Source organism: Nomia melanderi, chromosome 3, assembly GCF_051020985.1.
Source record: "Nomia melanderi isolate GNS246 chromosome 3, iyNomMela1, whole genome shotgun sequence".
Classification (NCBI taxonomy): Eukaryota; Metazoa; Arthropoda; class Insecta; order Hymenoptera; family Halictidae; genus Nomia; species Nomia melanderi.
Genome location: NC_135001.1, coordinates 981,844 through 998,676, shown reverse-complemented (window position 1 = coordinate 998,676; position 16,833 = coordinate 981,844). Strand labels below are relative to the sequence as shown.

Genomic DNA, 16,833 nt, shown 5'->3' with positions numbered 1-16,833 from the left:
GTCGGAAATGCTCGCATTAATAAATACGATTCTAAATACAATTATTAAGTCTCCTTTTTCCTGCCACTTTTTCTCCCTTAACACTAAATCTACCGAGCAGTTGAATTGACTTTTTGAAATTTCTCCATAGCAACTTCGAGAACTTATACAATAATCAAGTTGCTATGGAGGAATTTCAAAAAGTCAATTCAACTGCTCGGTAGATTCAGTGTTAAAGGGGAAAAAGCTGCAGGAAAACCGTCAGCTTATATCGTCGAACGACAATGCCAGGTCACGTTTTGATTATACTCAGCAAATAGTATTGAAACTTGGCTGGGAAGTACTATCTTGGCTTGCTTATTCTCCCAGCTTCGCACGTCTGGTTTTTGGGCATTTGTAAACGAAATTTCGTCATGAATACGTGATTTTATCACTTATACAGGCGAATCGTTTTATATCGTGCGATTCACAAATTTACCGGAGATGTGGTGGAAGGGTCGTGACGTAAAAATGGCCGTTACTTATGTAAGCGCCTAATATTACACAGAAAATCGAACGCTGTGAGAGAGATTATTGATTACGTCTCGTTTCTAAGTGATATTGACACGTTGAATGCCATAGGGGTCAGCGGTGACCCCGACCGAATCGAATTACTATAGTTCACTCAGGATTATTTGAAAATATTCCTATATTATAAATAATGCTACCTAATACGGTGACATTCAGCTAGATGCACGTGCAATAATAATGCAGTTCAATCAAATAATTTAATATTACACTTTTTCCATTTTGCGTATTTTGCTGTGTGAAATTACGCAGTGTTCAACGTGTTAAATGCGTAGAATGTATCATTTATATAAGTTATCTGTTGTGTAGAATAGAAACTAATCTGAAGAACTTTGAACTCGAAATTATTGTGAGTAATTGTACGAGAGACGTAAACTACTTCGTGGAGGAAGTTTGGAAAATAACAGAGAAACCTTGGCGAATTTATCTTGTTATCGGATAACAAGATTAAGATGACAGTTATCTTAATCTTTTGAGTAATTTAGGATTACTTAATTGGAAACTATTACTGTTCGAACTACTGGAACTGAAAACTCGTTCGATAGGACGTTGAAGCAGAATTTCCTGGGAAAGACACGTTATCTTAAAACTCGCGTGCCATTGCGTATTGACAGGACATCACGGAACAGCAGATGCCATTGTAAAATCAAATGTCAGAACCGTCTGAAGAATACTAAAGAGTTCCGACGATTTAAAAGGATATAAAATATTAAAGAAACTGCCACGAGCTATCCGTCAGGGACAGGCGAGATTGAAGTTTGCAGGGAATGTAATGTAAAGTTGAACTGTTATTTCCATTATTTACTTTTACCAATGGTGATCTGTTTCGTGACATGAGCAGCAATAAAAATCATTGTGAGTGGATGAAATTCATAAGATGATAAATTGTTGAATTGTTGGACAGGTAGCTGTGTATCACGAGTATACTCGTCATACAACAGTAGCAATATTTTTTGTTGCAACGAGTATACTCGTTATGAAGAAATGGCAATATTTTGTGTTCTGACGATTCTACTCATTATGAAGAAATGGCAATATTTTATATTCCGACGAGTATAATCGTCATAAATAAATGCTAATATTTTGCGTTCTGACGAGTACACTCGTCATACGAAAAAAGCAGCTACCATTCACCAAATTGTAGTAAATTGTATCTCAACAAATATATACTTAGGTATCCAGTTTATTCTGAGCTATTTTTTTCTGTTTATTCCATCTTAATCGTTTTATTCTGTGCCTAACTAACTTTTCGAATTAGTAATCACTTTACAAATTAATGGCAGGGGAATTAAATTTCTCATCCTAAACATCGAACATCGACAACTGAAAACAACTGCAAACGTTTTAAACTCTACAGTTAACGAAACAAATGAACTACAAAGAAGCAACCATGAAAAATCTAAAATATTTATTTCACATATTTACTAATTTATTATAATATCTAACTCGCAATGTCTCTAACCTAAAATATATCGACACATTTATCATAGAATATTGTTCAAACAATAGTACCGATATTTTGTCAATTAAACAACAGATTCAACTGTAGAGAAAAAATCTGAACAGATGATTTCTTTCCACGTGGAAAATCGAGTGGAAAATTGTTTCAGACAGGCCAAAAGTTTGATAAATTGAGCTGTCGTGGCATCAGATGAAAGATATATCAGTAGGCCCCCGCAAATCGTTTTGATGATAGAGGTTCGTTCAGTTGCAGGAAGAGAACGAAGGAAAGGAAATCTGAACATTACTCCTGCACGAAGGGATCATATCTTTTACTTTGAGTACTGCGTCTTCATCCCCTTCGCCCCCTCCCACACCCACCGTTTCCGCCATCCTACCTTCCTGCACTGTACACCGACAATGCAGCACGATATTCACCATGAAAAATACGTTACATGCAGCTGAATTTATTATATATTATGCGCATACGAAGTGAGAAACATTGCAACAGTGCGATCAACCGAGAAATAATCCTTCTTCTTTGCAAAGGTAACACGGAACTGTCAATATCCCCTTATTTTCACGTTCGGTGAATAAATAAATTACAATATAATTTTCCTTTAAAATTCATTTGATTTCTTTCTGTATAATTTACATTAGTAAGATTGCTTCCGATTTAGATCAGTTAGCTCTGAAATAGTTTGAATTATAAAAGTTTGAATATTTAATTCTTTATATTTGGATTGTTGTTTTCCAGTGAAGCAATTTATGGTGATAATGCTATATAATTAACATTAACCGTACCGGGAACCGGTCAAATAACCGAATTTAAAATTCAACATTTTCTTCCGTTTATTTATCTTTATTTCAATTCCTATATTGCCGAATTAATCAGTTCCTCAATCTTTGACTTTCCCTTTGCTTTGTTTCCATTGAGAAAAATATAACATCTAATTAATTTACCTTTGTCTTGTAGCTGGTCATTTACTGGTTACTGCAGGAAAACTATCGATACGTTTGTGTTAACACGAACGGAAATTCATCGTGGATATTGCAAAGACACTATTCTCCAAGAACATTTCATTGCTTGTTCATATTTCATTGGTTGTTCGTAATATTTCCTAATATTTCTTACCGATAAGAAGTCCTAGTAGAGTATATGCAGCAGTAGTACAACTTCCGAGTGCAACACGGCATTTTTCATTTGTAAATCTATGAAATGCATTTTCGGCGGCTTGCGCAGATGTTATTTTAGATATTGATGCATACGTTTCCGTTTCTATTCTTCGTTCTAAACCGTTTGCGTCCGTGGAAGGTGCATCGTAAACGATATCCGTAAGTGCCTCGTACATGGAAATCCGGAAGTGGTGAACCTGGGGATCATAAAGGCTATTTCAGGCGTTCGTTTCGATCCATTTATTCTGAGACTTCTTTTTCCGAAAATTTGTCACTTTCAAATGTAATGTTAATAAAAAGACGTTTTGTACAAAAGTTGTTTGAAGTAAAGAACGTACTCTATTCGACATATGGAATTTCTGTTTTTCTTTCATTTCAGAATGAAGTGTTTGATGTAGATTTTGCAGTCGACATTCAACGTTTTCAAATCAAGTACTTCTATATATTTTATTTAAAAAACTATCAAATGTTGATTAGTTAGTAAGGAATCAAAAATTGTATTGTAATCAGGTGTATTGCATATTCATTTAAAAGTAAAAGTAACTGAAATTATTATGACAAATGTTATGGGTATGTATTCATATACAAAATTATTATCACTAACAAAATGTTGCAATATACGTGTCAATAATTATGGCAGTGGTCTAAGTCATAGATGTTTTCAATAATGATATTAAAACTAATATCGTATTAAAATTATATTAATTTTAATATTATATAACATATTATTAACGATATTAAAATTAAAATAACACATGAATGTTTTTAAGTCATAAACTAATTTTTTCTTAATTTCAACTTAGATCACTTTCATCATCATTGACACGTATGTTACGTTTACTTTAAAAGAAACGCGTACACATACACGCAGCATTGGAAACCTATTTTACGCTCTTCCAAACGGCGCACATGAAACCTTGGGAAAACCATGTTTGAGTTACGACGTAAGGAATGCGCAGAAGTTGAGGCACCGGTGAACTATTTCATCCAACTTGGAGTACATACATCACCCAACTCGAACGCGCAGATTTTAATGAAACGTAGCACACACAAGCACACACAAGCAAACACAAGCAAACACAAGCACACAAGCACACACGCACGCACACACACACACACACACACACACACACACACACACACGCACACACACACAAAACGTCGAAAAAATATTCAACGCGTATGTTTTGTTTTTATAGCTGCCCATATTTATGTCTGCGCGGTGAAAATGACGCCCGAAGTTAGGGATGAAAAATTCGTTCCCTGGAATACCTTGAAAAATGATGGAAATAAAGAGAAATGCACGACAGAAAAATTCAGTTGCATTATGAGCAATGAAGTGGCATGAAATAAAACGTTTAATGATTTATAGATAGTTTGGATATTATATATATATTTTTCAAATTGATTAATGTTGCTGAAAAATTGTGGAACTTCCAATTTCCTTCGATTAATAGCTGCCACAGATAAAAGTTGATTACAGAGGCGATAGGTTTTAAATAAATATCCGAAATTGCAATAACATGATTCCCATTATAAAAAATGTAACATTGAAACTACCAAGGAGTTACATTCTTGAAATTGGTCTATAGAAACTCGAAGAGTCTACTGAGACTTTAATTGATTTATAATTTAATTTGCGTATTGCTAGATTAATTTCTTGGATAATTTCTCCGAGAAATCTGTTATCTTTTTAATAATTGCAAAAAGAAGATCTGAATGGGTGATTTTGACTCGTTTGGTAGGTTGTGTTAATTTGTGAATAGATCTCACGTTAAATTAGTTTAGAAAATACTAAATATAGTCATCTATATCACATAAAAATAAATTGAATATTTCCAGTGATAAATCTTTCGAGCGCAAAGGATTAATTACGTGCGAGTCATTCACGAGAGTTCTGCTTTCGATTACAATTAAAACCGATTGAAATTCAACAACGGGACTGAACAGAATATTATCGATAGACAACATCCGACTGTAATTTAGGAACCAATTTCTCTTGATACTCGTCGTCTTAATACATTTATCTATCCGAGATGTCGTTTCGCTTTGGATAAGATCGCCGCCGAAGTTACACGCGATCCATAGGCTTTATCGATCACCTTAATGGTAATTCCAGTTCAATTCAGCATGTTCGAGCACGACTTCCCTCACGACTCCGGGGCAATTGGTCCTGTAATGGGTCTGCTTCGTGACACCTACAGTTAATTCGCAGTGGATTGACCAACCACAGCAATAGTCCATTCATATTTGACCTTAACCGAAGCGAGTGACGATACCACAAATGAATTTTCATCGAAATTCGAGCATGCATCGCAGAACCTCTACAAAGAAAAACCGACTGATGGATTTTCATTTAAAATTAAATGAGGGAAAATAATAACTGAATGCGAATGAAGTTCATTAATATCTTTATTCCTATTTGTACGTTATACTTTTCAATTTCAGTTTCAATTTCAATTTCGATCGAATTCCTGGTATTCGCGACAATCGACCCAAGGAAAAATTAACTGATGGATTTCCACCTACAATCAAATGAAGGAAAATAAGATGGAATGTGAATGAAGTTCATTAACATCTTTATTCCTGTTTGTACTTTATCCTCTCCAATTTCGATTTCCCATTGTCTATTATTGTTACTATTGTCATACTATTTTCCACTATGTATTATTGGCAACATATATTATTGAAGATTTTATAATGTACATAACAATGTAAATTATAGACAATCGATTTGTGGAGCTAATGATTCGTTTCAAAGCGTCCTTTCAATATAAAAATTTCTTACACGAGAAGTAAGTGTATTCTCACAGTATCTTTCCTATTCCCAGAATCTTGGCCCCGTAATTACTTCCCACTTACCAGATTAAGCTGAAAGTAAAAGGACGAAGATTTGATGGCGTTCATGTAATTAAAGTAAATGTGACAGAGCCATTCAACAGATTTTCATCAGTCCATTTATTCCGGACGACGCGTTCAAAAGTTTGCGAAATAATTTGCACTGTTTTAAATATTCGTTTAAACATTCTTGATATGTACTGTTTTTGGAAAACATACCTAATGAAAATTTCGATCTTAGGAAGACTTGACTTTGAATAGATTCAAATAATGAAGGTTATATCGTTACATTATTAGAAAAATGACATTTTATTTAAGAGGTAGGAACATGTCATTTCTACATAAGGAACAGTTATTTCGATAAAATTAGTTACAAGAACAAAGATTCTTGTCTAAACGGAAAAATTCAATGATTCACATATAAATGAACCATTTTACTCACTTAATTAATTTCTCAATACAACTCAATATGCTCACAATTAATCGATGGAAAACGAAAATGCCAAGAGAAGTACGAACAGGCAACAAAGATATGCAAATGAAAGCGTGAAAAAATGGATATTTCAATTTTTGTTCCTACTATTTAACAGACACGATTGCGTACGACTACGTACTCACCCCTTTGACGGTAACAGGCATCCGGTAATATGCATCGAGGCGTCTACTTGATACTGTCCACGAGACGAAAGGCCACAAGGTCGTCATCAGAGAATCGATAAGAGGGTTACTAATTTCAGTCACTTTACGTACGCGATCATACTGGTTAACCCCTTCAGACCCGGCGCAGAATATAATGTTCACTCTCTTGCTATTCCAACATACAACCATAGATTTTCTTATAAATAATCATCGTTTAATTGACTAAGTTATAGCGATTTGGTTGGCACTCACCGGTGACCCACATAACGTTTAACATGTTAAACTGAGAAAACAAGTGAAAATTTCGGAAAGTGTCTTCTACCTTCGGTAGAAATGGTGTTGACACTATTACATTAACACTGAGTGTTAATATTAGATATTAGATTATTATTCGATATTAACCCCTTGCCTTACGATTTATTTCTCTATCGATACAAGTACTTTATTATCAATAACTCATTGAAAATAAAAAAATCTAGCTATATTCTATGGCAATGCTTTATAAAGTATAGTAATTGATAACAAAAACATAAGATTTAATTTTTACAAGAATTCGGTAATATTTGTTTGCTACACTTGGTTTCAAATCTTCATCGCGAGTCTGACACGTTATTGTAAGGCAAGGGGTTAATCACATTTTTGTATTCTGCGATGCCCAATGTAATGTACTGAAAAGTTAATCATCCGAAGTAATCGAGATCGAATTGATTCTAGGTAATTGCAGCCCAATAACTACACGATATAAAGAATTTATTGTTTCCCCAGTTTACTGTTAATTTGAAATTACCAGCGGATATTTATACGGTTCCTCTTCAGCCTGCTATTCTATTTGCAGGAATGCCAGCCCGAGTTTCTACACGACCTCGTCCTAAAAATGAAAGCTTATATATTCACGCCCGGCGATTCGATATGCCGGAAAGGTGAAGTGGCCAGGGAAATGTTTATAATAGCAGATGGCATCTTAGAGGTGATCAGCGAAACTGGCAGAGTTCTGACTACCATGAAAGCCGGGGACTTCTTTGGGGAGATTGGTATACTCAATCTGGACGGATTAAATAAGTAAGTCCCTTCAGTCAGTTGCATTCTACTTGAATAGCATTTTCTAAACTACACTTCCAAGAGGAGCACTTGGATAATTCACTTGCTCCGAACACAAAACATTCTTTCATTTGTAACTGATTATGTAACTCTTATCTATTAAGTATATATGTAACTATTATCTTCCTGTCTTTCTAAGCAATTCCACAGTAGGCTAAGTTACAAATAGATAGGTATATGGACTAGATTTTTCAGAAGAAAAATTTCTATTTTATTTTAACCGTTTCTGATATGATTTAGTCAGGAGAAATGATGCGTGACAGAAGCAGTTTATTGTTATTAACCATTTGCCCTCCTAGATTTATTCACAGGTGTGATTCTTTGTCAAGATATTTTTCAAATAGATTATATTGTTATATTATTTTCAATATTATTAGTAAGAAGAGTCGTTTACACTGTTCTCTATGAATTAACTATTCCTTCAAATGTATGTCAAAGAAAATATCCTAATAATACGGAGTTACCGAGGAAAAGATGCAAAAGGAATTTGGAGTGCAAAGGGTTAAAGTACGTTTTTCATTCCATGAATGATAAAAAACTCAATGATACTCAATGATAGTATGAACACTCCTTAAATACTATTAAATTCAGTTTTACATTTTAGTCATTCGAATACGTTATAATTTCACTTGAAATTAATTCCATTAAATCTACAGAATTTCAATGGAACTCAATGACAATATAAATCCTTAAATATTCAATCCAAAATTTTCTGTTCTATTTTAAGTGGAAATTTCATTTGAAGATCAATTGGTAATAGCAAAATTGTTTTTTTGCTTTGATTCGTGAAAAACGAGATTTCTCGATTCCAGTACGCAATGTGTTAACAGAAACTCCCTGGAGCTCATCCTAACGAAGAAAAATTCCAAGAACGATCTGACCGCACAGTTCTGAACGGCACTGTACACGTGAATTTGAAATTCGGTAGTCGTTCGGTTTACCGAGTTTTATTGGCTCAAGTTTTTAGCGTGAAAGAGTTTGGAACCGGATGCGAGGCGTGCAATATGCATATCTAGGTAGTAAATACTTGCACGATGCGCGTACTAAGGCGGTGACGAATGGGAAAAGTTCGGGAAAACCTGTTATTCCAGCTCGTTGTTTTATTTTTCAGTGAACGATCGAATGAAAAGATTTACAAACGTATCGCACGCAAGTTCTATGACTATTTCATTTGATACATGGTGTTCAATTTCAGCGCAGCAGGCATAACATTGGAACTTTTGTCCTGCTGAAAAGCGAATAATATTGCAAAACTTGTTAGGGATTTTCCGCTGTTTTTTTTTCGGTTTTTTAGATATATTTAGAGAGAATATTCTGTTGACTGTAAACTGTGTCTACTATTTATCTCTGTTTCTCTCCTTAAATTTATCATTTTCACTTGTTATTGATATAAAACAATTATTCAACATTTGTAATGCCTCTTCCAAAATATCATAATTTTTTTTAATTTTTCATCGTCATTTTTGTGATTTTATTTCGTTTATTAAATAAAAATGCAAAATCCTGAAATGGTAGGAAACTGTTTGAGCTTACCATGAATTTATAATTGAATAAATAAAACGCACAATTATATAGGTACCTACAATTATTAGTTAAACACAGTGACGTAAAAACCGTTTCCTAAATTAAAAAGAAAACATTACTTCCTCTTTTTAATATGAATGGATTGTATAATAAAATACTAGTATTTAATACTGTTCTTAATAATTTCATAATTATTCATTCACAATAGCCTTAAAGCACGGTTCACCGTAATGAATATTGAAATTCAGAACTGAACCTATTAAAGAAACGGAGACGACCTGACAATGAATCGTCTTAAACTTTGCCCTGAGATCGATTGGGCTTAATTCAATTACAATTCCAGCTACTGTAACGAATTTAAAGTACAACAAACTTACCGTAACTACAGCGGAATAATTAACAAGTACTCGAAGCCCGGGCAGCCTCAAATATTAACCAACTTAATTGGCAATTTTAAAACTGTCGCCTATACTCTTAATAAACTACAGTTATCGAATGCTATTAAAAATTATAAGTTGCAGTTTCCTACACTCTGCTGATAGAGGACTACGAGACTTAAGAGCCTTTCCCGTTTCTGCTCAGTCTTTCTATATACAGTAACTGACTTTTGAGCCACAAGCCGGCTGAAATCATGTCAGTAACGCATTATACCTACTTATGTTAACCAATATTTATTCACGACATTAGTGTGCTTATTGTAATTGTTCTCGATCTAATTTTAAAGCTCCGGTTATCGGTGACAACCGTGGTAGCCAATAATGGAAAAAAACCTACTAAAGTGCAATTCACTCAAAAGTGAAGAACTACAAGAGCTTCCAAATTAGATCGAGAACAATTACAATAAGGACATTGATGTCGTATACAAATGCTTGGCAACATAAGTAAGTACAGTGTGTTACTGACATGATCTCAGCCACCATGTAGCTAAAAACTGAAGAGGGCCAAGGGGAGATGTTCATTCGCGGTGCTGTATCCGATAGTAATGGCGGAATTAGTTTCGCCACATCTTTGTTACTGGCCAAGCCGCGAGTTGAGGTGGAACGTGCTGAATCCTCTTGCCTCCCTTCATTTTTGAGCCATCGGCTGACTGTGATCATGTTAGTAATGCACTGTAAAGAGTTCCGGCAAGATGGCGTGCTATAGTCCCGCTCCGACAAAATAGCGTGCTATAGCGCTGCTCCTACAAGATGGCGTGCTATCCGTGGCAAGAGGATTCTTCCACTCACAATGTTCGGGCCGTTTTCGATGCGTGCTCGACATTGGCCGCGTCGCAGTAGCAAAGAACAGAAGCGGGACTAACTACGACTGAGTGAGATGTAACGATAGAGATCGGAGGCCATAGTGCCGGCAACTTCGTCCTCTATCATTACATTTCACTCCGTCTTTTGCCATTGCTGCACGTCAATAACAGCCAGCGTTGAAGACCGAGGCGGTCCAAACATTGTGAGTGGTAGAGTTTTTTGCCGGTCAGTCCGAGTAGCGCGCCATCTTGTCGGAGCCGCATTATACCAGGTTCGTCGCAACGCACAGTACAGACTGTGACGTGACCGATCGACAGACCCGAGTTGCGGTTGATCGTTGCCTTTGTTTTTCATCTCTAGTTATACAACAAAACTAAAATAAACAAGCAAATCACTGAAAAATTCCAGACGCACAGCCGACGTTCGATCGGTAGGTTACTCGGAGCTGTTCAGCCTCTCTCGCGAGGACGTGCTGGCAGCGATGAAGGACTACCCGGAGGCGCAAGAGATTCTGCAGAACCTCGGCAGGAAGCGGTTGATGGAGGCGCAGAAAGTAGCAAGGGCGACTCGCCAGCCGACATCCCCGGGTCACGATTCCTCGGACAACAGCACGGGCAAACGAATCGTGGACAAACTGAAGAGCGACGTGAAAGGGCTGAAGAACGCCTTAAGGAAGAGCCGTCGAAACACTAGACCAGAGGAGAGCCTCGAGCTGCAGCCGCTCGCGCCCAAGGCGCCGGCTCTCAAGCGCCAGCAAAAGATCGACGACTGCCAAGAAGCGACCGTTTCGAACGTCCAGGAGCCACCCGTGTCGCCGCTCGGCGCAGGCCTGCCCCTGCTCGCGAGGCTGAGGCTGCTCAAAGAAAAAGAGGAGCGAGAGGAGCGGCGTAACCTGATGGAGACGCAGACACAGGCGGTGGAGCAGCAGCAGCCGCCGGCGGAGGCTCAGAATCCGACTAACCCGAACCTGCCTTTCCTCCAGAGGATACTGTTGTTGAAAGCGAAGAACGAGCAAGAGGCGCTAGCTGAAAAGGAGGCGACGACCAAGGAGCCGTTGCTCCCTAAGCACGTCATCCCGGAAGAGTCGCAGGAGCAGCTACCGAAACCCGCTGCCAAGCCTTTGACGGGCCAGCTACCGGTGCCAGGACCCGCCGACCAAGCCAGCAAACCTGCGCCAGCCTCCACAACGGAGAAAGCGAACGGCTCGAACGCGAAGAAGACATGGGCGATGCTGAAGGACGCCTCGCTCACCAACAAGGAGAACTCGCCGCAACGCAGCCCGCCCACGAGGAAGATGCAGCTTAGGCAAAGCCTCGTCCATCTGAGGCAACAGACCAAGATGTACGCGTCCGTCGACGACCTCTCGCCAGAGTACTGCGGCCTGCCGTTCGTCAAGAAGCTCAAGATACTGAACGAGAGACAGAAGCTGGCGGAACTCGAGAAAGCGGTCCGTAGCTCCAGCCTCGATTGCGGTGAAAACGCTGAGATCGAGTTCGACGGCAACCTAACGAGGAGCCACTCGGAGGCCTGCGCCATCGAGTACGCGAGGAAACTGGAGAAATTGAATCAGGTACGTGTGCTGAAGTTTTGACGAGCTTCCGGGGCCATGGTTCACCCGGTCGGGGAACATGGAGAATTTTTGATGACTTCACTGCGGCGTCTCGTGCGTCTGCTGCTGTATTAAGGAAGGAGGAACGTGGGTTTCGTCGAATCGCGGATTTAGGAATGTGACTTTAAGAGTCGTTATAACGTAGTTAATTAAGTCTTTTTGACTTTTGCTTCGCTTGGTAGCTCAAATTGCGCGATTGATAGGTAGTATTTGGCTTGGGGCAGTTTGAATTAAATTGTTTGAACTGTTGTTCTTTTGGTTGGAGTTTTTATTGTTTTATTTTGTTTCTTGTTAACTGTCAACTTAATATATCAATGTTTACATTTAATTCTAACTGCCGATCGATTGCCGTTTGTTATCGTTTCACGTCTGTTAAACTAATTCGAAATCCATTCTCTTCTTTTAAAGTCGTAATTATCAGTTTTTCAACTAACCTATTTTTCTTTAGAAAACTATCGAGTTTTGGACCCATGCTCACTGGGATGTTTTTCTCAGATTAATGACTTGTACACGCCCTATCATCTGTGCGCAATCATTTTGTGTAAGTTATACATTATTTGATGTCGCGCTTACAGCGTGCAAGTATACTAACTATCTAGCCCAGGCTGCATTAAACTTCATCGATATATTCGACGGTATACGGGGAAGTTCGGTAACTCGAGAGGAGGATACGGCTTCCACATGAAATACGCGCAATCCGAATTTAAGCTTTCGGGTTGATAAATCGAATGAAGAATATACGCGCGATTGGTGGCGAAATAAAACAGGCTCTCGATGCAAACAAATCTTGTCGTCACTTAAACAACGCATTCGAATCCGTTAGTAAATACTGTTTAATTGATACTGTTATGAAACCGTTAATAAACAATTGCGATGAACTTATTTATTTATTGTTATTGAGTTCAGTGTTTATATTAGGTACACGCGGTTTCACATTCGAACCAGAGGTTGTGTATATTTACGTTATCGATTTGGGAAATGTTTGAATAATTTATATTAACTCATTCGATTTAAACTGAAGGGAAAATCATCTGATTGAAACATGAAACACACGATAAATCTGCGGCTGCTTTTAACACTAGAACTACCGTGCCTCGACAAAATGACTGGTTTCGATTTATTTCGCAATTACTGATATCTTAGAAGCATTCAATATTCGTAATGATCTTGAAAATAAATAGTTTCACTTGAATACTATAATTAATGTATGAAGAAACTGAAAATAATCTATTGTTACAATTTTTATAGAGATTAAATATTAACACTAGATTTACGGACGTTTATTCTATTGTTCCTAGAAAACTACGTGTTGGTCTATATAAATCGTGAAAATTGCAGCTTCAAAACCTTAAACTTAAACTTAAACTTAAACTTAAACTGTTACTAAAACTTAGTGTTAATCGTATTAAATGTTCGGTGGTCCTAGTGTTAACATTATTAGTTAATCCATTCATTTTTAGCTTTCGGGTGAGAGCCGTGTCCAGTAGGAATTTGTTCCCAACGTTTCGCCAACATTGCAGCTGGCTTCATCAGGGGACTGAAGGCACACTGATACTTATGTGTGCCAGGGAAGAATCTCTTTAAATATGTACCCTGTTCATGTTCCGGATCAATGGTCACCAGTTATTTTAATTGATCAGCTGAACAATTAAAAAAACGGGAGGACGGAGTGCCAAATGGGATTCAGTTGATATCCTGTTTCCCTGTTTATGTTGTTAGGGTGTTTTAGGATTTCAATAGTTTCCCTATATTTGCGCGAGAAGTAGTTCATAGAGCGAAACGTTGGGAACAAATTCCTACTGGACACGGCTCTCACCCGAAAGCCAAAAATGAATGGAATATTCCAGGCCGTTAAAGCATTAAAGCTTCTATTAGTTACTCAGTTACAAGTATCGATTTTCACTGTAAACAAGTCATTAATTGCTTTTCAACGAAGGGGACGTATCGATGACCTTTTATTAACAGAAAGTCACAGTTGTTATGTTTCTTTTTCTTCTGAAATAGATCGAGCACTTTTTTAACGATAACATATGCACGAACATACGTGCACAAACTACACGAAGCTCACTTTATGCCATAAAAACCTATTTCCCGGTGATTGGGGTTTCCTAGAATCCCAGCGATGCCCCTGGCGAAAGTTTCTGCTGCATACCGTGTAAAATTTGCATTTAAATTTAGTTTCGAAACATCTTCTCTTGAGTATTGTTTGCATGTTCTTCTTTATTCATTATTTCGGAATAATTCGAAAACAAAGACCGATCGAGGACATATCGGATAGGTGTTCCTTTCGTGCGTGTTCAAGTTATTTTCTTACTTTTATCATTCCTTTGTTTTGTATAATGTATGATTGTTAATTAACAAGAAGATTATAACGCAGTAATAAATGAGGAATTTGATACGTAGGTGTATTAGATTGTCTTGGAAACAATTCTTCATATGAAACTTTTTGTCCTGAATTTTCGGTTTAATTATAGGTGTACAATTATGTTTTCGATTTTGATATTCTTCGTGTAATGCTTTGCATAATGGTACGACATGATTAACATTGAATATAATATTTAATAAACCCCCAATGAACTGGGTCACCATTTTCCGTAACATCGATCGCCAGATTTGGAATTTATAATACCTGCCATTAAAATTGTAAACAGATTATTTAATTAAGTAATTATTATTTGATCAAAGTTGATACTTGAATTCTTTTGAGGTAGGTAGGAATTATTTAATTATTCAGATTTTTTCATTAACGCTCTACCGTTCTACCGCGTCTTTTAATTAAGCATTCTACTTTTAATGGAAAATTCACTTAGTAAGCGAATGAAAACTCTATAAATTGGTAATTCTCGCATAAAAATTGGCTTCTTCAATAAATTTATAATATACAATTTATAATTTATAATATTTTAATATCTATAATAAGCGTAGCCACAGAATAAGTGCAAAATCCTCTTCTTTTTCTAATATGATTCGCTGAGAAGCCAATGCGGTAAAGTGCAGAAAACAAAAATTCAGAAAATTAATGTTTCTCAATACATTGGTTTTTAAAACCATTCATTCGTTAACCCTTTGCGGACGAAGATTCTTTGAAATGTACAAAACCTTCAAGAGACAAGATAAATTATATATCAACCGATTAATTAGTAGAAAAAAGGGGGAACTACGTGGTGAACTCTTGCTGTTCGAACAACTGCTGAACATTTCATCTCGTCGAAATGACGAAGTTCCTCCGCAAAGGGTTAATTCGATCAGAAAAGTATATAAAGTCTTGTTTCAAAACATACACTCTATAAAAGTAAAATATCATCGATTCCATAAAAATGAACAAAACCCAGAAAACATAAAAAACTGGACTGAACCCAATTAGGCTAATTGCTGCCAATCGACTCCTTTAATCCTAACTTCCATCTGAGCTGATCCTGCTGAATCCGCCTCGATGCTGCATAACAGGGTCCCACCGCGAAGAAAGTAATAAACCGTGAGAAACCAATATCCCCAGTCGAATTAAAAGCTAGCAGTAACAGCCGAAGCCGAAAGCGCAATATTTCCACACCGAATTGTCATATCCGGCACTCTCAAGGAAAACCAATTGGATTTTGTGCCACCTGTTGCGGTCCGTTCTATATAATAACTGCGAGACATAAATGTTGCGACGGTATTAGGCTATAAGTAAAGAGGATCAAGTTATAATACGTTCAACTGATATCGAAATAATGTTTACTTCAGCACCGCCGGGGATTCCCGTCGGACCCATTGTCGCCGGACAATGAAACGTTCGAAAGGCGGCACCTGAAGAGTATTTTAAAAAAGCTGTCCGCCGGCAGCAGGACAGGCAGCTCGGACACCTCAGCGACGAGCACGCCGGACCGCGAGGCGGCCACTGCCGAATTGAGGAAATTAATGAGGGCGCCGACCATCGAGGGTTACGCCGCGAGGCATTCGAAGCTCTCGAAAAGTGTAACGTTTAACAAGTATACGCTGCAAAGCCCGCCGTCCGAGCAGATCCCAGGGAATTATCCACTTGGGCCTCAGTCGCCGGATACCCAGGAGCAGGCCTCACTGCCACCGCCCAATAAACTCAGTTTCCGTCCTTTGGGCAGCGGAGGTATCCTGCAAGTGGTATCTCGCTCGCGGGAGGAGGAATACATAGGGGAGCTAGTGTCTGGTATCAGAGAAGTCATTAAAGGTCGTCTGGTAAGTTCTTTCCCCGTTCTGGAGTTGAGCGTTTCGAGCAGCGTGTGCGGTCGGAGTTGCGTTCAGTGCACGCTGCGGAGTCCGTAAGGGCTATTATTATTTACAAGCACATTTGCGTTTCGCTTGAGAAGATACTGAATATACGAACACTGGGATATCGTTCTTTCGACGGAATCGCGGCCATTGTTTTCTTTCCTCTCGTAGCGGCGTACAGCGGTGTTCGAGAGTTCCCGGTCGCTTTTGGAGCATTTTGTGAATGATAAAGACCTTAAGGGACTTTTTGTTGTTATTACATTAAGATTATTGTGATAAAGATAGTTGATATAATATAATCACGATATAATAACGATAAACTTTTGAATACTCTAATTTAGTTAGTTGGGTGCATAATTTTAAAAAGAAAATAGAACGGTTTCTTTTTTAGTATTCGTCCGTATTCATTATATTAACAGAAATTCCTTTAAACTCATCTTATCAAAGAAAAATTCCAAAAACGATCTGGCCGAGAACTTTTGAACGCTACTGTACGTA

General features: G+C 37.7%; 1 protein-coding gene across 16 annotated transcripts in view; it reads left to right on the top strand.

Annotated features, from left to right (window-relative positions):
• Nucleotides 1-16,833, top strand: part of LOC116431829 (uncharacterized) — a 223,503-nt gene that overhangs the window by 198,863 nt on the left and 7,807 nt on the right. For 15 of the 16 annotated variants that reach the window (XM_076365716.1, XM_031987754.2, XM_076365719.1 and 12 more), the window contains 3 exons: nucleotides 7,475-7,698; nucleotides 10,911-12,072; nucleotides 15,835-16,302. In XM_076365716.1, coding sequence (XP_076221831.1) covers nucleotides 7,475-7,698; nucleotides 10,911-12,072; nucleotides 15,835-16,302 — 1,854 coding nt within the window. Of the gene's footprint in view, nucleotides 1-7,474; nucleotides 7,699-10,910; nucleotides 12,073-12,559; nucleotides 13,866-15,834; nucleotides 16,303-16,833 lie in introns of those variants that run through there. The other variant, XM_076365723.1, reaches the window with a different exon arrangement.